This window comes from Sceloporus occidentalis, unplaced genomic scaffold (genome assembly GCF_023333645.1).
Source record: "Sceloporus occidentalis isolate IW3139 unplaced genomic scaffold, rSceOcc1.0.p SCAF_5, whole genome shotgun sequence".
NCBI classification, from domain to species: Eukaryota; Metazoa; Chordata; class Lepidosauria; order Squamata; family Phrynosomatidae; genus Sceloporus; species Sceloporus occidentalis.
In genome coordinates this window covers 294,434-316,156 of record NW_028316985.1, presented here as the reverse complement: position 1 = coordinate 316,156, position 21,723 = coordinate 294,434, and the positions used below count along the sequence as shown (strand labels likewise).

At 47.2% G+C, this 21,723-nt stretch overlaps 1 protein-coding gene across 3 annotated transcripts; it reads right to left on the bottom strand.

Moving 5' to 3' along the window:
• Positions 1–823: 823 nt before the first annotated feature.
• LOC149311493 (transmembrane protein 53-A-like) lies at positions 824–17,996 on the bottom strand. 3 transcript variants are annotated; one of them, XM_089527292.1, is made up of 4 exons: positions 17,885–17,996; positions 6,398–6,499; positions 4,833–5,435; positions 824–2,002 (listed from the first exon to the last, which is right to left on the bottom strand). In XM_089527292.1, the coding sequence occupies exons 2-4, from the start codon at positions 6,465–6,467 to the stop codon at positions 1,632–1,634; spliced, it is 1,044 nt and encodes a 347-aa protein (XP_089383418.1). In that variant the 5' UTR covers positions 6,468–6,499; positions 17,885–17,996; the 3' UTR covers positions 824–1,631. The 3 variants fall into 3 exon arrangements, with proteins under 3 accessions (XP_089383418.1, XP_089383420.1, XP_089383419.1); XM_089527294.1 differs by lacking the exon at positions 17,885–17,996 and adding an exon at positions 16,870–17,242; XM_089527293.1 differs by lacking the exon at positions 17,885–17,996 and having other exon boundaries at positions 6,398–9,047.
• Positions 17,997–21,723: the final 3,727 nt, after the last annotated feature.

The window sequence follows — 21,723 nt, the reverse complement described above, 5'->3', positions numbered from 1 at the left end:
AATGCACAAACCCATTACAAAAAACAGCTGGGAGGGAGCACAGAATCCTAGCGGTGGAAGAGACCCCCAAGGGCCAGGGCATCCAAACCCCCCTCTGCCACACAGGAAGACACTATCCAAGCCCTCCTTGTGACTGATGGCCATCCAGGCATTTGAAAACCTCCAAAGAAGGAGACTCCACCATCCATCATTGAGGCAGCAGCGTCTTCCACTGTCAAACACCAGGAAGTTCTTACTGATGTTCAGAATTCAAAGACATAGCCATGTTTGTCCACTGCATGCATCTGAAGAAGTCAGCTTAAATCTACACTAGCTCATGCTACCAGCTTCTTTCAGTTAGTCTCAAAGGTGCTACAAGATCCCTTTGCATGCCTAATGTTTAGGTGGAATCTCTTTTCCTGGAGCTTGCATCCATTGTTTCATGTTTTAATCCCTGGAGCAGCAGAAAACAAGCTTGCTCCCTCCTCAATATGACATCCCTTCAAGTGTTTAAACAGGGCTCTCATATCACCTCTTAACCTTCTCTTCTCCAGGCCAAACATCCCAAGCTCCCTAAGTCTCTCTTCATAGGATTTGGTTGTTTGCAGACCCTTCACCATTTTGGTGGCCCTCCTCTGGACACGCTCCAGCTTCCCAACATCCTTTTTGAATTGTGGTGACCAGAACTGGACAAAGCATTATTCCAGGTGGGGCCTGACTAAAGCAGAATAGAGCAGCACTATTACTCCTCTTGATCTATATTTCCACTGATGCAGCCTAGAATCGCATTTGTTTTTTTAGCTGCCACATCACAATGTTAAAATTCATTCCGTTAGTTCTGGCCCAGCTTTCTAATATTTAAGATCACTTTGAATTCTGATCCTCTCCTACAAATTTGATAAGTATGCCCGCTGTTCTTTCGTCCAAGTCATTGATAAAGATGTTGAATAGCACTGGGCCCAGGATAGAAGCCCACTGGACACCCCACTGGTCACTTCTCTCCAGGATGAAGAGCACCCTTTGGGTTTGGCCAGTCAACCAACTACAAATACACCTAACAGTTGTGTTTTCCAGGCCGCATTTTTTGCAAGGCTATCACGGGGGACCTTGTCAAAGGCTTTACTTAAATGAAGATACAGTACATCCACAGCATTCCCTCCAACTGCCAAACTTGTTTATTGTGGAAATTGTGCTGGAGAGAGAAGAGGGAACTGACCCTCCCTTGCTTCTTCTGCACAGTGAGAGTGATTCTGGCTTGGCTGCAGCTGCCACTTGCATTTCAAAATGCACTTGGAAAGAGGCTGGTCCCAGCGGGACTCTCCCGTCTCCTGGTCCTATGATGGTTGTGTTATGGTTTCCTGAGAGTCAGTGCCAAGTTTGGCTTTTTTGGTGCCCGCATCTGGCTTCTGCCTTCATGCGGCACAAGGGGAAGAGATCCTTCCTGCAATTAGGAATATTCCTTCTCCCCTTCTTGGGCACCATTTTCTGCTAGCATTTCAGGGTCAAGCCTGGCAACCCCTGGGGCTGGTTTTGGAAAATATTATTGCCTCCTTGTGGGGCGTGGGGGCACCTGATCCCATAACCCTGCCCTCTATTCCTGTTCTGACCCTTTCCTCCACTTCTGTGGGTCAGGGTCTGTTGGCTTCTCCTGGCTAAAGTTTTGCCTGGAGCCTGGGAGGGGGCAAGGGCAGACCCTGCAGGAAAGTGTCCAGGGCCTGGGTATAGTCCAGCGGATGGAGGCGCAGGTGCGCGGCGTGGTGGGAGACTGGCCACTCTTGCACCTGGACAGCGATGCCACCCACCCGCCAGGCGTCCAGGAGCTGCTGCATGACTCTGGCGTCGCTCAGCGGGTCGTTGTGGCAGAAGAAGACCAGGACTGGGCAGCGGAGGGGCGGCTGGTGGAAGATGTCCAGGGCGGCCTCGTAATAGGCGATGGTGCAGCGGCGGAAGAGGCGGAAGTAGAGGAGCGTCCCCCGGTGGATGAACGGCCGCAGGACGGCTGAGCTGGTCAACCTGGCCACACCTGGCAGAGAGGAGAGAAAAGGGAGAGGGATTTCAGGTAACAATGCCAAGACCTCCAGGGTGCTGCCCAGACGTGGGAATGCCCGGCTCAATCCCAGAGTCTCCCACCGCCTGCTCCTTACAAGGCAGGCTGCAACGGCAATGGCTTTTTGTTTGTAGCTCCTGGCATGCTAGTGCCGAGGCTCTCCTTTGAGGTGGCAGAACTGATGGTCCTCAGCAGGCATTGACTCTGCAGGGAACTTGTCTTGCATTCTTAGCAACAAATGCAGGAAGGAAAGAAATATCCTTAAAGCAGCAGGGAAAGAAGAAGAGAAGGGCCAAACACTACGGGGCTAAGAAAAGGTAACCCTGTCTTTAATAGACTTCAGATAGAAAGAGCCAGCATCACATATTGGTTTAAGTGTTGGACCAGGGCTCAATTCCTGGCTCAGCCATTAAACCAACTGGGTGGCCTTGTCACACTCTCTCAGCCTCATAGGATGGCCATGGAAACCCCTCTCTGAAGAAACTTTGCCAGGAAACCCCCATGATAGGTTAACCATAGATTCTTAGAGCTGGAAGAGACCCCAAGGGCCACCCAGTCCAACTCCATTCTGCCATGCAGGGAATCACAACCAAAGCATCCCCAACAGATGGTTCACCTTGGCACTGCCATAACTTGAGGGCACACAACAAGAACAACAATGAAGTCCGAGGGGACAGAGCTAAAAACCAGGGGAAATGGAGCCATTTTTAAGGGATAAAATGTACCTCTTCCCAAGTTAAAAGAGACGTTAGACATTCAAATTCCAACCCATTCTCACTTTTAGTGCAAGAGGTGGCTGCATTAATAGTCTCCTGGCATGCAGCAAATGAGCAATCACAACTCAAGCCCTGCAGCCCAGGAGGCAACCTGTTTACGGAGTTGCAAGTCTCAGCATGCCTCTTCATGGGCTCAGAAGTAAACTGTTTTCAAGGAAGAAGATGAGCCGCTTTCCTGGCTTGGATGCATTCGGAGCCAGCTGAAACTGGGAAGGTGGGAAAGGAGCTGCGGCGTCTCCAAAGAGTACTGGTTTTTAACTGACTCTGCATGGGACCAATTGCAGAGCCCAGTTTTCACTTTGGATGCAAGACTGTGGACTGGACCAAGGAATGGTCAGGTTGCGGCAAAGGTGGAGTGTAAGATAAAGAAAGGCATGCTGAATTTTGAAAGTGTGAGAACTTCATTTGAGGCTTTCGCTCACCTCTGCTTTTCCAAAACCTTGAAAAATGGGTCTGAGAACAAATCAGGCCACAACTGCCCCTAGAAGCCACTGAGGCCATTGTACTTTGGAAACCTGATGAGAAGATATGAGAATGCTTGTTCCAAAAGCCAACAGCGCTTGGTAAAATCAAAGGCGTTAACAGGAATTGTGTATTACAGGTGGATGGGCTCCACAACTGCTGCCCTGAGTTTGCAAGACCTTAGCAGGGCTGCAAAGAATGGGACCTCCTCAAGGCCTCTTGTTGTTGTTATTGTTGTTTTGGCTTTGATTTGCAGCACCTCTCTGAATCGGAGCCCTCCAAGATCTCCAGCCACCCACTGCTTTGCTCAGGTCTTGCAAAGGCAGGGCAGCAGCCATGGCTTTTTTTGATGGAGTCTATTGACCTGTAACAGGGTCTCCCTCTTTTCCTATTGCCTTCCACTTTACCAAGCATCACCTTCTTTCCCAGGGAGTCATGTCTGCTCATGATATATATCCAAAGTGAATGGTTGTTGTTTGCTCCCCAGCCAGCTTTTGCTCATGGTGCCCCTCTGAACGAGAGACTTCACCAACAGCCCTGATCAGGCCTTGCAAACTCAAGGCAGCAGCCGTGGCTTTCTTGAAGGAGTCCATCCACCGTAACGGAGCCTCCCTCTTTTCCTCCTGCCTCCTTCTTTGCTGAGCATGATCCTCTTTTCCCAATGAGGTCCAATGTGGTCTGGCGGTATCTCCAAAGTACAACCGCCTCCGTTGAGTCATTTTGGGTTCCAGGGATGCCCTAAAGCCAACTTGGGGGCAAATATGCACCACCTTCTGACTGGGAAGCTGCCCTTTGCAAATCAGGGGTGCGGAAAGTGTGGCCCCTGAATTCCACATTTGGCCCTCATTGTTTGTTTGGGTTTTTAAAGGGTTTTTAAAAAATTAATTTGGATACAAAACATAGAACATAAAACAAACCACACCAAAAATACAATACAACATGTAGCCATCTATACACTAACCTTAGTCTAATTGTACATAGTAACCTCCACTTCTCTAACCTCTGGGTGCGTTATCTGAAAGATCAAAAATAATTCGTCTTTTGTCCTGTTCTTGCTATAAAATAGTTCATTTTGTTTTTTTATTTCCTCCTCCCCTTCTATGAGTATCTTAACGCCTTTTCCATCGCTTAGCTTTAGGATGCCCTGTGGCCAAATGCAACTGGAATTACTAGCTTTATAAGCCTAAGTTCAAGTGAGAAACAGAAATTTTCATTTAACGTCTGTTATTGTTATTCATGTTAACTGTTGTTGTTGTTGTTGTTGTTGTGTGCCTTCAAGTCATTTCTGACTTACGGTGACCCTTGAACCTCTCATAGGGTTTTCTTGGCAGGATTTGTCCAAAGGGGGTTTGCCATTGCGTTCTGAGGCTGAGAGAGTGTGACTTGCCCAATGGGTTTCCATGGCCAAACTAGGAACTGAACCCTAGTCTCTTGGTCACACTTGACCTCTGGAAGCTTAAGCAAAAAATGCAGTTTTCCTTTCCCCCACTCCTTCCATAGGGATTTCCTGGCCAGGCAAGAAAGACCAAACTATGCATCCCACTCTCGGCCCCATGCGCCCCACTCACCCCTCGCCATGTCTGCCAGGCTCCCAGCCACAAGGCTGTCGTAGATGAGACCCCGGATGCGCTCCTGAATGCCAGCATGCTCCTCGGGGTGTTCAGCCAAGTGGACCATCATCTGGGCAAAGGTGTATCCACCGATGGAGAAGGCGTGGATGAGGAGCGGGTGGCCCCCCAAGGGCCCCCCTTCCCTGAGCAGCCCCAGCACCTGGGCAGCATAGTCCAGGCCCCACCGGGGCCACAGGAAGTGCCCCACGCTGCTCTCGGCCACCAGCACCATCCAGCCGCGCGAGACGTAGAGGGAGAGGTACTTGGCCAGGGCATGGGCTGGAGCCCCGAACCAGGGCAGCAGGAGGACCAGGGGGCTGGAGCCGGAGGGGACCCCGGGGGGACGGTAGAGGTGGACAGTGCGGGAGACTCTCATCACGGATGCACCGGGGGACGGGAAGGCTGGCAGAGGGTCGGGGCCGGGGGGTGACTTCTCCTCTTCCTTGAGCGCTGCAGTGGCTTTGTGGCAGCAGGGCTGCACCTCCGGAAGTCCTGCGTTTGATTCAGCGGGGGACATTCTGGATGGAGCTCCTGTCCACGTCTGTCCTGGGATGAGCAGCCCTGGAAAAGAGGAAAGACAGGGAGGCAGAAGAAGGTGCTATGGGGGAAAGACCTCTCCCCAAATCCCCATCAAGGGCCTCTCTAGTCTTTGTCCCCCTTCCCTATTTCCAGAACTACAATTGCAATATTGCCCCCCAGTTACACTAGACCAAGCTTTTGGGGGGTCTCCCACATTCCAAACTGGGGCATAGGGGACATTTTTACTTTAAAGAAAGAGTGACCGATTGGCCCAATATTGTCTTTACTTGTATTCCTTGTGTATGTCTGCGAGGGGAGTGGTTTTCCTCAATGGTATTTTGGGTCAAGGAGAAAGGGGTGTTAGTGGTTGAAGGGGGGCTCAAAAACAGCCTTGAATGACATGTGCAACCCAAGGGCCGCTCATCTGGGATGTTTCCGCATTACTCTGTGTGTGTGTGTGTGTGTGTGTGTGTAAGTGTTAATTCAAAGATACAGCTGTGTTACTCTGGAAAATCAGTCTGCAAAAAGTTCTTGTAGCACCTTTGAGATGCACTGAAAGAAAGAAGTTGGCAGCATGAGCTTTCCTAGATTTCAGCCTAGTTCCTCAGATGCATTTGCGTATGTGTGCGTTTGTGTGCGCTGAAATCCCAGAAAGAGATTCTAGTCCCTATGCTGACAGGGCTGGATTAACCTTTAAGCAAAATAAGCACATGCTTTTAGGGCATCAAGGGAAGGTGGGCACCACAGAACCACTATGCACAAAACAACAGCAATGCAGCAGGGGAGGCTGGATATCTAATGAATTAGAGGGGCACCGAAATCTTTTAAGCACTTGGAGCATCTAAAGGTCTTAATATGTCTCTGCGTGCTTCTTGGCCGAGGAAGGGGAGAGCAGCCAGCCCAGAGACCCCAACCATTCATCCTCACAACCCATGACAAGATTGGGGCTAATGCCTCATGTATGAAGACCCCTTGCCTCCCTGATCTGTCCCAAAATGACCCACCTGGTTTGGGACGAAGCCTCCTTAATGCACCCAGGAAGCCAGGCTGCGACAAGAGCACTTTCACAAGCATCTCTGACGCACCATCCCTGTCTCACAACAGCCCTGCAAGGTAGGAAGATGGCGTAAGAACCTTGCTGTTATTATGTTGTCGTTCACTGGGGTTAGGGGCACAGGACCCCCATGAATGTGGGGAAATCATAAATAACAAAAACACTGTGTTTTTACCCGAGAGAACACCTCTCCAGGAATCTCTAGGTCCTCCGGGGCAACTCTGTGGTCAACGTCCGACAGACATTGATCATAGAATTGCATTGGAGGAGCTACAAAGGCCCAGTGGAGTGTCCTCTCTAGGAATCTAAGTCCTCCAGTGCGATTTTTGGTTAAAGTTGACCATAGAGTTGCGCTGGAGGACCTAGATATTCCTAGAGAGAATATTCTAATAAAATGCGTGAATAATCACATCCGCAAATATAAAGCCACAAATATGGAGGGATGGGTGTATATTAATTTGTATCCCGCTTTTCTCCCAAAATTGGGACTCAAAGCAGCTTACAGTCTAAAACCTACACTTAAAATAGGTTTGCCTTAGGGCCACCGTTAGCCGGAAACGACTTGAAGGCACACACCAACAACAAAAAAGTACAATTACAGTCAGCCCTCCATTTCCACAGATTCTTTATCCACGGATTAAAGCATACTTTGCTTTGAGAATATTACAAAAACATATATAAATTCCAAAAGAAAGCAAACCTTGATTTTGCCATTTTATAGAAGGGATACTATTTTACTGTGCCATTGTACTTAATGGGCCCCTTCCGGCCTTTGGGTTGCCCTTTACTACACCTTCTGCAAGTGGGCAGCCCTGGGTCAACGTCCTCACAGTTGCAGGGAGCATTGCAGGTCCAGGTGCCCCGCGCATTCCTCTGAGGAGGCCTCCCCTTATTTGCTGTTTTATTCCACCCTGAGTCCTTCTTTAACCATGGACTTTGCCTCTTCCACAGCGGCCGGCACACGGGGAAAACACTGGGGCAGGGCGCCTTCCTCTGCACCCCAAGCCCTGGTTAGTCCTTGGATGGGAAACTGACAACAACAACAACCAGGTGCTCTTGGCTCTGTTTCAAAGGAAGGAAATGGCAAAACCACCTTGGAGCAATCCTTGACTAAGAAAACCCTGTGAAATTCATGGGGTTGCCATAAGCCTTAGAGGCACATACATGCTTAATGTGGCACAAGGCCGAAGGGGACCAGATCCTGTCTGATCTTGGAACCTAAGCAGGGTCAGCTCTGGTTAGCCCTTGGATGGGAGTCCCAGGTGCTGTAAGAGAGATTTCAGAGGAAGGAACTGGCAAAACCACCTCTGAAAACCCTAGGAAATTAATGAGGTCTCTATAGGTCAACAGGAAACTTTAAGGCACATATAGACACACAAGGGAGTGTTGGATTGGGACCCAAATGTGCAACTGAATGCAAAGCAAATACACGGCACCTTTGCATGCATCTATGAGCCATGTGAATCCATGCACAATTCCTATTCTGCAACTTGGAGCCTATGGTGGACATTGTGCCTTGGACAATAACATCCAACAGCTGCAAGTAAAGGAACTTACACATGTGTAAGGTACAGGCAAGTCACACTCTCTCAGCCTCAGAAGCAATGGCAAACTCCCCTCAGAAGAAACCCTGTGATAGGGTCGCCGTAGGGTTTCCTATAGGAAGGAAAGGACTTGGAAGCAAAACAACACACACAGCACACACACACACCCCCTGGGATTCTGGCCTCCACCAATCCCAATGCAGATTTGGGGGGGGGGGTGTTGCACCCCTCCATTGAGAGAACTGGGCCCTTATTCCTGCTCTTACGTCCGGTTGTAAGAGGATTGCTAAGTTTGTTCAGAAGTCTTTATCAGGGGGATTTTACAACAAAGCTTTGGTCAAAGTCCAGGCTTTTCCAAACTAGCCCAGCCCCCAAATTCTCCCCATATTTGCAATGGGGAGACGGAGAACGTGGAGACGGAGAAGGGGCTTGCCAAAGCCTATGCAGCACAATGGTGAGGAAGGAGAGAGGAGAGAGAGAAGCTGGAGCATCCCAGGCGGACGGTCAGCCAGCGCACACTGGCCAGCATCACCCTGATGTTATAAGCAGAGCTATTGCTCATAGCTCTGTGGACTGGTCACTTCCATGTCAATGCTGACCTTCTGCATTTTCCCACTCCGTTTTACTTTGCAAGCGCCCTGGAGTCCCCCAACTCCTAAGGGAAAGCGGGAATATGAAGATCAGGGTCGGAACAAATGAGGATCGGACAAGAATCCGACTTGGACTTGCGCTTTTGTAAGCGGATCTGTAAAAATATCGTCCTGATGAGGAATCTGAACTCAGAGGCTACCGTCAGGACAAAAGACGGAGAAACGGAATGGTTCCCAATTGGCAAAGCGGTCAATGCAAGCCTGGATCTTATCATGCTACTTGTTTAACTTATGGGCAGAACGTATAATTGTCACTTGCTATTTGACGTTCTTTTGTTGTCTGTTTTATTGAATCATTTCCTATATTGCTATGTATTTTATATGTATTATCCTACTAGAGAGGCCCCTTCCCCTCCACCTTTCCCTTCTCCTTTTGTGTCCTGTCTTTTTAGATTGTAAGCCTGAGGGCAGGGAACCGTCCAATTAAAAAGATTGTTATGTACAGCGCTGTGTAAATTTACAGCGCTATATAAATAAAGGATAATAATAATAATGATAATGATAATAATATAAGAAAAACAGCTTTGGACGCAGAAGGAGGAGGAGTGAAGCTAGGAGGAAGGGATATCAACACTGCATGATACGCAGACGACACCATACTCCTAGCAGAAAACCTTACAGACCTGGAACAACTATTAAGGAAGATCAAGGAGGAAAGTCCAAAGGCCAGGCTTATTGTTCCACATAGAGAAAACAAAAATAATGACCAAGGAGAATCTAGACAAATTTAACCTAGACAATGAGGAACTAGAAATAGTAGGAGAATTCCCAGACCTGGGATCAAACATTGATAGAAAGAGAGACTGCAGCCAGGAAACCAGAAGAAGATTAAGATTGGGGAGAATGGCTATGAAAGAACTAGAAAAGATCCTAAAACGCAAGGATATACAACTGAGCATGAAAGCTAGAATCATACAAGCCATTGTATTCCCTATTCCCATGGATGGATGTGAGAGCTGGACAGTTAAGAAGATAGGAAGAAACCCATTCCTTGGAGATGATGTGGGGCTGGAGAAGAGGGCTGGTGATCCCATGGACAGCAACCAAAAGGACAAACCAATGGGTCCCAGAGCAGATCGAGCCAGAAACCTCCCTGGAAGAAAGCCATACTTTGGAGACATCATGAGGATGAAGGACTCCTTGGAAGAGACCATAGTAATGCTGGGAAAGGTGGAGGGATGGAGGAGAAAGAGAGGAAGGCCACTCATTAGATGGAGGACGGACTCTATGAAGGAGGTCACTATGGGTTTTATGGGGCTGCAGGAATTAAGCAGAGCAGCGGAGGACAGAGGGACTTGGAGGTGTCTCCTCCAAAGGGTTGCCATGAGTCAAGATGGACTCCAGAGCAGTTAACAAACAAACAAACAAGCGAAGGTACATCTGCAGGGATCATGAGTTGAAGACTTCCAGCAAAGCGCTGCTCTTGCGTTACTACTCAGGGGAGCCAGCAAAGTGGCTGGTGCACAACGGCACTTGCTAGCGAGTGTCCCAATGCACATTGTTACTGATGCACATCAGCCCTGTTGTGTATCGAGACACCGGCCAGGGCATGGTGATGCACATTAGTAGTGCTCCCAAAGCACATCAGGACACTCCTGCCATTGTCCTGTTACACATCTTTGCAATTCACTAACAGGCTTTCTTAGTGCCTCTGCTAGGTAGCTAAGTATCTGTGCAAAGTTACATAACATAAACCATGACAGAGGGTTACGGGCAATATCTTTATCAATATATGCCTATGTTTAAATGCTTTTACCCCTTTGGGTAAGATGCAGAGAGCATGAAAGGTGAGCTGAGAGGCAACAGATAAAGGCTTTCAACAAATAAAGAGATAACAACAATGACACCAACTTGAAACGGTATAGAAAACATCTATGCGTGCCTCTGTGTGTGTGTGTACCTTCAAGTTGCCTGTCGGTTTGTGATGACCCCATGAATTTCACAGGGTTTACTTAGGCAAGGAATCCTCAGAGATGGTTTTGCCAGTTCCTTCCTCTGAAACAGAGCCTCGAGCAAATGGGATTTGCAGTGGTCTCCCATCCAAAGACTAGCCAGGGCTGACCGTGCTTAGCTTCCAAGATCAGGGAGGATCTGGAGGGTCTTTAGGCCCTCTGCGGAAAGCATAGGAACAGTAAAAGAGAAAAAGCTCCCCTTCTGTGCCCCTCTCTGCCTCTTACTCAAACGCACACAAACACAGCGACACACCCAGCAAAGCAAACAGGCGAGAGCCAGAGAAACAAGGGAGCAGCCTGGACCTTCCTTTGGGTCCTTTGCCCAGCCTTTGGACTGAGAGGGAAGCCATGGAAGAGGAAGGGAAGGCAGGCCGGCAGAGGAGGCAGAGCGAAGTGCGCATCGGGGGACTCACCCCAAGGGACCCTGGCATCGCCATCCCTCCAAGAAAGCCAAGCGGGCAAGGAGCCAAAGGTGACTGGCAAGGAGGAGAAGACATCCCCTCCCAATGCTGCATTTGGTACATTTCCATTTGGCTCCACTGGCGCATTAATGCTCCCTTCTGCAGAGTGGGAGCAACATGCAGCCCATGCAACTCACACAGGTCTCCGCAGGCAGAGCCTCACAGACTTTGCCCTTGTTTTTGAAGCTCAAGTGCTCTCTGTGTGTGTATTGTATATGTGAGCGGGTCCTGACCCTGTTCTGCTGACGAATTATCCCAATTAACAGGGCCTGAAAACAGAGCCTTTGTTTCCTTCCTCCATCTCTGCAAGGCCAAGCGGCTCACTCTTTTTGGGAAGACCGCCAGGGAAGGCCAGGCACCATAGGGCTAAGCTTCAGAGAGAGGCAAGGGCAAAGAAAACCCTCCGAAATTCAGGGGGCTGCCATCCATTGACAGGAGAAGAGAAGGTTAAGGGGTGACATGAGAGCCCTGTTTAAATATTTGGAGGGATGTCATATTGAGGAGGGAGCAAGCTTATTTTCTGCTGCTCCAGAGAATAGGACCCAATGGAGCAATGGATGCAAGCTGCAGGAAAAGAGATTCCATCTCAACATTAGGAGGAACCTCCTGAGAGTAAGGTCTGTTTGACAGAGGAACATATTCCCGCAATTGAGATTTTGGTGGAGTCTCCTTCTTTGGAGGTCTTTAAGCAGAGGCTGGATGGACATCTGTCAATAGGGATGCTTTGATGGAGAGTTCCTGCATGGCAGAAGAATGGGATTGGACTGGATGTTTCCTGGGTCTCTTCCAACTCTATGGTTCTATGAGCATCATGCACATTGTGATTAAGTCAAATCTCCATGGGTCTCTCTGGCATTCCTCCCTCACATCCAGCTGAGTTGCAGAGAAGAAACAGGCCAGGATCCTGGCTGGGGCCGCACCAGGGACATCTCCATAAGCGGAGCTCAGTCTTGGGCTGCATTGCTGTGGCTGATGTTGTGTGCCTTTAAGTTGCTTTTGACTCGTGGCAAACCTATCCTAGGGCTTCCTTGGCAAGATTTGCTCAGAGGAGGTTTGCCATGGGCTGAGAGAGAGTCAAGGGCTGGGCTTTTATGATCGAGCGGGAGTAGAAAAACCCTACTCTCCGGAGTCATAGTCCAACACTCAAACCACTGCACTACGCTGCCTCTCTTGGGTTGTGTTGTTAGGCAGTCTGATTGCTGAATGGCAACACTGTGTGGCAGAATGCAACAGAATTGGCTGTACTATGGATCAAGGCTGCATCCACACTGGAGAAATAACCTGGTTTGGCACCGCTTTCACTGCCATGTCTCAGTGCTATGGAATTCTGGGAGTTGGAGTTTGTTGTGGGCCCAGAGTGGAGCAGAGCCTAAGGAAGGAAGGCCCCGCAGCAAACTACAACTCCCAGAATTCCACAGCCTTGAGCCAGAAAGAGTTAAAGCTGTGCCAAACCGGGTTATTTCTCCAGTGTGGATGCAGCCCACATTTGCTTTCTGTTCCCAGCGGTGCAGAATCCGTTTGTAGGTCTGCGCTTTCCATCCCCTTCTCTTGCTCTTTGTTTTCAGGGATCGGCATTTCCATATTGCAAGCAGTTTCCCCCAAAACCCAGAGTTCTGTTTGATAGATTCCAAATGTTTCTCTGTTGGAATCCTAAAGTACTTTGTCTTCTTGCGTCTGAAGTTGGGAACTTACACTTTTTGCACTGATTCCGGTGAAGCCTTGCAGCCACTTTTCTTGGGTTTCTCATAGTCAGCTGCGTCATTTTGCTGCATAAAGCAAGGAGGCCGTCAACCCTTTGATCCTTTTCTTTACACCAAACGACATTCGCTGTCCGCTACAGTTTGCCAACGGTTGCTCCAACATTTTTGAAGTCTGCCAGCCTCATTTTGCAAAGTCCTGTTCTGTGACCATTTCCAGATGTCTGCAGCTTTCCATGCTTTTATGTATTGACCATGTAATACAGTAGTTTCTTTTGCTACATCATGTTTACAATTGTAATTGTACGATTTTAACTGTTGTTTTTGTGTGTTTTATGTGTGTTGTTAGCCGCCTTGGGTCCCACTTTGGGAGAAAGGCGAGATAAGAATAACATGAAATTAAGATTAAAGAATACCTGGAGAGCAGCAAAAGGCCATTTAATCTGCTGTGAAACAGATGACCAGACAAGGAAGCCAGGCGTTGGCCAGAGCCCTCCATGCGTTGCTCTTCTGTCCTTTGGGGCTTTTGCATAGAGATAGATCTGTCTGTGTTTTGCATTGTTTTCTTTATTAAAAGCCATTTTATGTGTCTCTCGCCCTTTTCCAGCCCCAGGGACCGACCCAAAGCAGCTTATCCCACCAGGGCTAATTTCGGCATTAAAGAGACATTAAAGTGCATTTAAAGCTTCCCGCAAATAAAGCGGAAATGGCGAGGAATTGCGAGGATGAGCATCACACACAAGTGCGCAAATAAAGCAATACTGGAAACGCATCGTTGCTGAAATCCCAAAAGTAAAAAGATGCACATTAATGCTTCTTTGTGACCGCTTTAACGGCAGGTTTTGCGTGCCGTCGTATGAAATCGTTACACGTAATTGCGCAATTTTGGGGGGATATTCACAGGACAAAGTCCTGATCTCCTTTGTGTGAGAAACTCCAAAGCGCTTACAAATGTTTTAAGGGTTTAGCATCACATTTTGCAAACATTTTCATGGCTGACCTGGAAGGAAGTTCAGCGCATGCCTCCCAAAACCTCTCCTCTGCTTATGGCTTCGTGACAGCATCTCTGTAATTTGGCCACATGGAAAGCAGTCCTTTGAGACGTTCAACCGGGATTTCAACAACTACCACCCTTCAGTCAACCGGAACGATCTGCACAACAAGTTCGCCTTCTCAGCACAACAGTGCAACTGCACAATGGGTTTCTATGGGAAGAAGGACTGAGCGCTAGACTTCAGGACCCCACTTTCCTCCCAAGAGTCGCCTTATTGTTTATAGCCAAGCCCTTCGGAATACAGAAGAGTTCCCCTGCATTGGATTACAACGGCCATTAGATCACAATTGAAGCACACAACAGTTGTCATTATTATTGTTATTGTTGTTATTAATATGATTTTATTTCCTTATATCCCGCCTTTCCCCAACATAGAGACTCATGTCCAGAAATAAGATTATTAACATATATGAATTTATGAAAATAATTAAATTAACTGAGTTCTTGGAAAGGAAACACTCTGATCCTTCCCAAAAGGAATAGTTAAATGAACATAATAACTCTAACTATACTACTATTGGGCTAGAATAGACTTTTGCTGTTGGTAGAATTTATATGACGGGATATATATATATATATATATATATATATATGTAATTATACATTGTAATATAGATTTAGAAAGTGTTCTTATTTTGATAGAATGAATATATATATATATATATGGAAAGGAAATCCAAGCAAGAAAGTCTACTTTTTAGTTTGTTAGTAACTTGTCGGGCGTTATAGACTTGTTAACAGATACGGGGACCTGCAATAATAATAATAATAATAATTATTATTATTATTATTATTATTGTTATTTATAAAGTGCTGTAAATTTACACAGCGCTGAATATACAATCAATTAACACAGATAAACTAAACTTGCCCATGGCAGACCTTCTACGAAACATTTGATTTTGTTGCTGTTTGTGTTTGTTTGTTTTCTGTTGTTGTTGTTGTTGTTATAGTCTGTGTTGTTTGTAAATAGGTTGAATGAATGTTGTCTCTGTACCAATGCTCTTTTTTATTAATTTAATAAAATAAACATTATATTAAAAAACAACAACACCTGGATGGATTCAGGGACAGTGGCTTCATGGCACACCACACACACACACACACACACACACTATTGCAAGAGTCACTAATGCATATATATATATATATATATATATATATATATTTTAAAGGAATCTTCTCAAAGATTTTCAAAGTGCCTATGAAATAAAATCCAATTATAAGAGGTCCAAATCAGACTGCAGAAACAATCCAGTTTGAGACCCCTTTATAACTGCCCTGGCTCAATGCCAGGGAATTCTGGGAACTGTAGTTTTGTGAGACATTGAGCCTTCTCTGTCAGGGAGCTCTGGTGCCACAGCAAACTACAACTCCCAGGATGCCCTAGCACTGGGCCTCAGACTGGATTATTTCTACAGTGAGTTTTAAGCCTTAAAGGCGCTGCCACTTTTCATTTTCTTTTCCTCCTTCGAAGGTTAGAACACTTTCAGATAAAAGTTCTCATGGCCAAAAATGGACCCAAGAAGCGGTTAATGCTCAATAGAACTGAAAGCCAACCCCGTTTGAACAGAGCCCTAGGAAGGCTGGCCAGAATCCTATAGGCACTACATTGCTCTGCAACTATGGGCCTGCTTACCGTAAGGCCAGCAGCTGCCAAGAGCAAGGGTCACGGGGGGCCTGTTCCCCTCGCCTTGCCCCCTGGCAATCCCCGTCGCAAGGGCCAGGAACGGGGGCCCTGTCACAACAAGGCCTTGCAGCACTTGGCCCCAGAGGTCGCGCAAAAAGGGAAGGGAGCCCCATTGACTGAAGTGGCTGCTGTCCGGGGGCTTGCACAATCCCTATGCAAGGACTGAGGATCACGGAGTGGGAGAGACCCCAGAAGCGCCCTGATCCAGTCCAAGCCCTTTATTCTGCCATGCAGGAACTCCCCCTCAAAGCTTCCCCATTGACAGAGGGCCACCCAGCCTCTGCTTAAAGACAGCCTCCAAAGAAGGAGCCTGAAAGGCAGCATCTTCCAGTCTTGAACAGCCCTGACTGTCAGGAAGAATCTGGTGAGATTACTGTTGAGGTAGGATCTCTTTGGCTGTATTTTGCCTCCATTGCCCCATTGTCTCCTCTTCTCTGGAGCAGCAGAAAACAAGCTTGCTCCCTCTTCAGTAAGACACCATTTCAAGTACTTAAAGAGGGTTGTCATACATATCACTTCTTAACCTTCTCTTCTCCAGGCTAAACATACCCAGCTCCTTGAGTCGTTCCTCATAGGGCTTCATGGTTTCCAGATGCAGCTGTTCTTCTAATGTTGAGTTGGAATCTCTTTTCCTGTCGCTTGCATCCATTGCTCCCTTGAGTCCTGTTCTCCGGAGCATCAGAAAACAAGCGTGCTCCCTCCTCCTCCTCCTCAATATGGCATCCCTTCAAGTACCTAAACAGGGCTCTCATGTCACCTCTTGACCTTCTCCAGGCTAAGCATCTCCAGCTCCCTACAACCTTCTTCATAGGGCTTCATGGCTTCCAGACCTTCCCCCATTTTGCTGACCCTCCTTTGGACACGCTCCAAAGCGGTTATGGCATTGCAGTCACTTAAATATTACAACGGGAGACTTAGAAATCTGATTTTAGGCATCCGAGGAAAAGGGACAGGCCAGGGAAGCACATTCATGTCAACCCAGCAAACAGAAGAGTCCTTGGATGTGAACGAGTTTTGAGATCTCACTCTCTGCAGTGCTAGAAAAATCTGACGCCTGAAGAAAAACAACATCCTTCGGGGGCAAAGTCCTCCCTTTCCCCAAATCTGTGGGTCTGGGTCTGACCCACTTTCCTGCCAGAAGCAGCGTTCAACAAGGCTGGCAAGGTGATTAAAAGCAAAGCAAAGAAGGAAAGGACATCAACGCATCACTTAGACCATAAAAGCCTTAAACCCAAGGACTATTTGAGAGGCCGGAGGGGAGAGAAGTGTCTCCTTGGTGCCCTTTTGCAAGCAGGGAGACATCTGCCAGGGACTGCCATCAAGGAGCCTGCCTTTGATCAGCCTCTCAGCCGTCCTCCATCCCTTGATACTCACGCCTTTAAATAGGGAAACATGGCTTCATATCACCTCTTCCAAACCCTCTCTTCTCCAGGCTGCTCAAGATGCCCGTCTCCTTAAGACATTCCTTCCAGGGCTTCATGGGTTCAGGCCCTTTGCCATTTGGCTTGCCCTCCTTTGGAGCCCTGGCCCCAGTTTCCCTGCATCCTTTCGGAATGGCAGCAGCCACAACTGGGCCAGTTTTCTTCTGGGGCATCATTGGGTGCCATCTGCACCTTTGGGCAGCATGGCCTCTATTCCTTCCTTCAAGGCATTGGTCAAGATGCTGAAGAGCCCTGGGCCCAGGACAGAGCCCACTGCTCTCCAGGAGGAAGAGGATGCCCTGGCTTCGGAGGGTCAAAGAGTGCCATCCTGTGGCCCACGGTCCATGCGCTTGTCTGCAAGGAGAAGGCAAAGCAAGCCATGGCAGCAGGGTCTTCTTGGCAAGGCTTCTTCCCCTGAGGCTGAGAGAGTGTCACTCCCTGAAGGTCGCCCAGTGGCTTTCCACGGCTGAGCAGCGCATCAAACCCTGGCCTCCTGAGCTGCAGCGGCCCAAGGCTTAAACCACTAGGCCCCGCTGCCTCTCTGAACTGTCCGAAGGCTGGCTGTGGGCCTTGGCTGAGAGAGTGTGACTCTTGCCCACTTGCAGCCCAGGCCCCCCGGCTGACCAGTCCGGCCTCCAAAGGGTCCGAGTCCCGTCTCAGCCATGGGGCCCCTGGGTCACACTCTCTCAGCCTCCTCGGGAGGCCCCTTGCCCAGGGCAGCTTGGCCAGAAGGAGGAGGAGGAGGAGGAGGGTCTCTGGGGCCCGGGAGGGAAGGCAGGGCGAGGGGCTCCCTCCCTCCCTGCAAGGGCTGCCCTTGGCTTTCCTGGGTCCTCCTGGCCAAGGGTCCCTCCCTCCCTCGGCGAGACTGCGGCGCCCCAGGCAGCCAGAGAGCCAGAGGCCCAGCGGCGGCGGGCACCCGGGACCCCCAGACCCCCTCCTCCTCCTCCTCCTCCTCCTCCTGCTCTTACCTTTCGGGGTCTGGCTGTCTGGCCGGGAAGGGGCGGCCGAGGCCTGGCCTTCTCCTGCTGCTCCTGCTCCGCCTGGATCCGGGCTCCTGCTTCCAGGGTCAGCCTCCGGCCAAAGAGCCAGGATCGGACGGCGGCGGAGCTCCCCCTGGCGGACGGAGAGGGAGAGGCAAGGGAGAGAGAGAGAGAGAGAGAGAGAAAGAAAGAAAGAAAGAAAGAAAGAAAGAAAGAAAGAAAGAAAGAAAGAAGAAGGCGCAAAGGCTAAGGATGAACAAGGACAACCCAAAGAAGGAGGAAACAGAAGCAGGCAAAGGGTTCTCTAACAACTCAGGATCCAGCATTGATAGAAATGGGGAATCCAGCCAGAAGACCAGAGGAAGAGGAAGAATCGGGAGCATGGCTTTGAAAGAAGGAGAGAAGATCCTAAAATGCAAAGAGAGACAACTGAGCACAAAAGTCAGACTCTGACAAGCCATTGCATTCCCTTTTACCATCTATGGATATGAGAGCTGGGCAGAGAAGGAAGATGACAGGGAGAAAACCCATTCCTTGGAGGGAGATGAAGAGGGCTGAGGACAAACCAAGGGGTCCTGGAGCAGATCAAGCCAGAGACCTCCCTGCAAGAAGCCAAGATGGCCAGACTGATCATGAGAAGGAAGGACTCCTTGCAAAGGGCCCTAAGGAGGGAGAGAGGAAGGCCGCAGGACAGATGGAGGAGGTCGCGGGGGGCTTGATGGAGGACGCAGACGGATGCCTTGTCTAGAGGGTCGCCATGGGTCCAGATCGACTCAAGGGCAGTCCACAGAAGGACTTGGTCTCAGGTGCCTGGAGTGAAGATGTCTTGCCCAGAAAGGAGACTTTAAACCAGGGGTAGGCAACCTTTTGGAGCCGGGGGCCGGGATGCTGCCCCTCAGACAACGGGGGGGGAGGGGGGGCGAAGCCAAACAGTAAATAATTAAATGATTTTTTAAAATTTAAATAAATAATAATAAACCATTCCTACATTCACTGCACACATCATAGTTTGAAGTAAAAAACAAAACGGGAGCATATACAATGCGCCTGATGGAGGGCTCTGGCGACCGCGACGGGCCTCCTACGGGTGTGCTCTAAAATGGCGGCAAAGCCTCGCGCAACCTTTGCCGTCCTACCCAGCGAAGGGAAAGGTCAGGCGAGACTCTGGCCACCATTTTAGAACACAAAATGGCTTAAGAGAGCCTCGTGGAATATAAAAGGGATTAACTCCAAATTTAAGCGTAGTAAAATATTTCATGATTTGTTGAAGAAAAAACCGGACAAAACATCTTTGCAGGAAATAAAGATAAAAAAGAAGGACTCCGAATATTTAAGAAATAACAAGTTAGGTCAAGACTTCTATTCTTTCAATGAGAAAAGGAAAAGTGGAGTCGTGTTAGATATTAATAATCATATAACTGCAAAGAACATTTTGGAAGATGAAGAAGGCCATGATGTGGGGTGGAAATTCAATTAGATGGTCTTAAATATCTTGTGCTGGGAATTTATGCCCCAAATGAAAAGCAGTCTAAATCTTATAACGAACTAAATGACCGATTGAGACAAGAAGGATATGGAAATATTATAGCTATATTGGAATTGGAGACTGGAACGCAGCCATGGACCCGATAAAGACAGGAAGTCTGAAAGGAAATTGGGGGGAAACAAAGGAAAGCTCCCATCCGTCTTTTTTGAACTGCAGGAAGAGCTGAGATTATCAGACGCTTGGCGAGAACCGTACCCTGAAAATGCTGGAGATTGATACTTTCCAGAGGCTCATAAATCCACCTCCAAATTCCCAAAACGCTTATAGCTAAAATAAAAAGCATCGAGGTCCTGCCCAAAGTTATTTCGGATCACAATCTGATAATGATGGTTATGGAAGGAGAAAGAAAACAATTCAATTGGCGATTAAGTGACTTTTTATTGAGTAATAACAAAACGATTGAAGAAGCTAAATTAACTTTAAGAAATTACTTTCAAGAAAATTGTAATGAAGAGGTTAAGCTGAAAACTAAATGGTAAGCGTCTCAAGCGGTCATCAGGGGTTCCTTTATTCAAAAGGGCGCAGAAAGGAAAAGGAACCGGGATCAAGAACTGAAATTTGTAGAAGATGAAATTAAGAAAACGGAAAAGGGATTAAAGAAAGACCCGGCGAGTGAAAAACTTGATAAGCAGCTAAAACTTTGGAAAAAACAATTAGAGAAGGAGGTGACGAAGCAAGTAGCAAAGAAAATTAAAACGTTAAGACAGAAACATTTTGAATTTGCTAATAAAAACGGGAAATGGTTATCGAACAGATTAAGACATCAGAAAGAGAAAAATACAGTTACAGAAATTAATAATAAAGGGAAGATGATAAAAACCCAAAATGGAATAATGGACTGTTTTCAGAAATTTTACTTGGATTTATACAAAAGGGAAGACATTTCAGTCCAAGAGAGATAACCTCATATTTGGACAAACAAAAAGGTTGAAGAACTGTCCTTGATCCGGCGGACGAAGTCAGATGCAGCGTTCTCCTTGGAAGAGGCGGAAGAGGCTGTCAGAAATTGAAACCGAATCAAGCCCCAGCTCCAGACGGATTTAACGCAAATTACTACAAAATATTTAGAGATGAACTGAAAATACCTTTACTAAACACTTTGAATGATATTAGAAATAATGATATCCCGGAAACCTGGAAAACTGCAAATATTACTTTAATCCCGAAAGGACTTACAGATAAATCAGAAATGTCAAACTAGAGACCCATTTCCCTTCTCAACCGGACTATAAAATATTCACATTTATTTTGGCAGCTAGATTTAAAAAAGTTCTTCAAGATTACATCAACCCCGACCAGAACGGCTTTTTACCGACTCGTCATATGAAAGAAAACGTTAGAACACTAATAAATATCATGGACTTCTATGGAAAAAATAACGGACGGAAACTGGGTCTTGTTTTTGCAGACGCAGAAAAAGCCTTTGAGAAAGTAAACTGGAACTTCATGGTAGAAGTACTTAAAGGAATGAAAGTGGGAACAAGTTTTCTAAACTGTATTGAAAAAATTTATACAACTCAAAAAGCTCAATTAATAATTAATGGTAAAAGAGCGGAAACATTTAACATTTTTAAGGGGACACGACAAAGATGCCCTTTATCACCATTACTCTTCATTACGACTATGGAAACTTTAGCAAACAACATAAGGGCAAATAAAGAGATAGTGGGAACAAAAGTAAAAGGAAAGGAATACAAAACTAAAATTTTTGCAGATGATTTAGTGATAATACTAGATGACCCGGTTAAAATAAACAAGAACAAAACGGCGATATTAACCAAAAACCTCTCAAAAGAAGAAGAAGAAGAAGAAGGAATTGAGGAAGCGACAAAATGCACGGTCAAAAGCAAGATAAGATATTTAGGGATTTGGTTAACAAATCAAAATACGGACCTCTTTCAAAACAATTATAAAAAACTTTGGGCTGAATTCAAGAAGGATTTTAACAGATGGTCTAAATTAGATATTTCCCTTTCAGGGAAAGTTGAGGCAATCAAAATGATAGTTCTTCCTAAGATAAATTTTCTGTTCCAGATGATTCCAATCGTTATTAAAGAAGAGACATTTAAGAAATGGCAGAGAGAAATTAAAAACTTTATATGGGATAATAAAAAAACCAAGAATTAATTGGAGAACTATGACAAATCCCAAAGAAGATGCTGGAGCTGGAGTGCCAAACTTAGAATTATATTACCAAGCAAATGCGTTAAACTGGATGTCCGACTGGATAAAACTTGAAAACCAAAATACTTTAAGAATAGAAGGTTTTAACAATAGATTC

Excerpts from the sequence above, each read along its gene's own strand:
- LOC149311493 (XM_089527292.1), bottom strand. The coding sequence starts at position 6,467 with ATGCTTGTGAAAGTGCTCTTGTCGCAGCCTGGCTTCCTGGGTGCATTA. Across the intron at positions 5,436-6,397 it reads GAGGCTTCGTCCCAAACCAG|GGCTGCTCATCCCAGGACAG; the intron begins GTGGGTCATTTT and ends CCTCTTTTCCAG. Across the intron at positions 2,003-4,832 it reads CCTGGCAGACATGGCGAGGG|GTGTGGCCAGGTTGACCAGC; the intron begins GTGAGTGGGGCG and ends CCTCTCTGCCAG.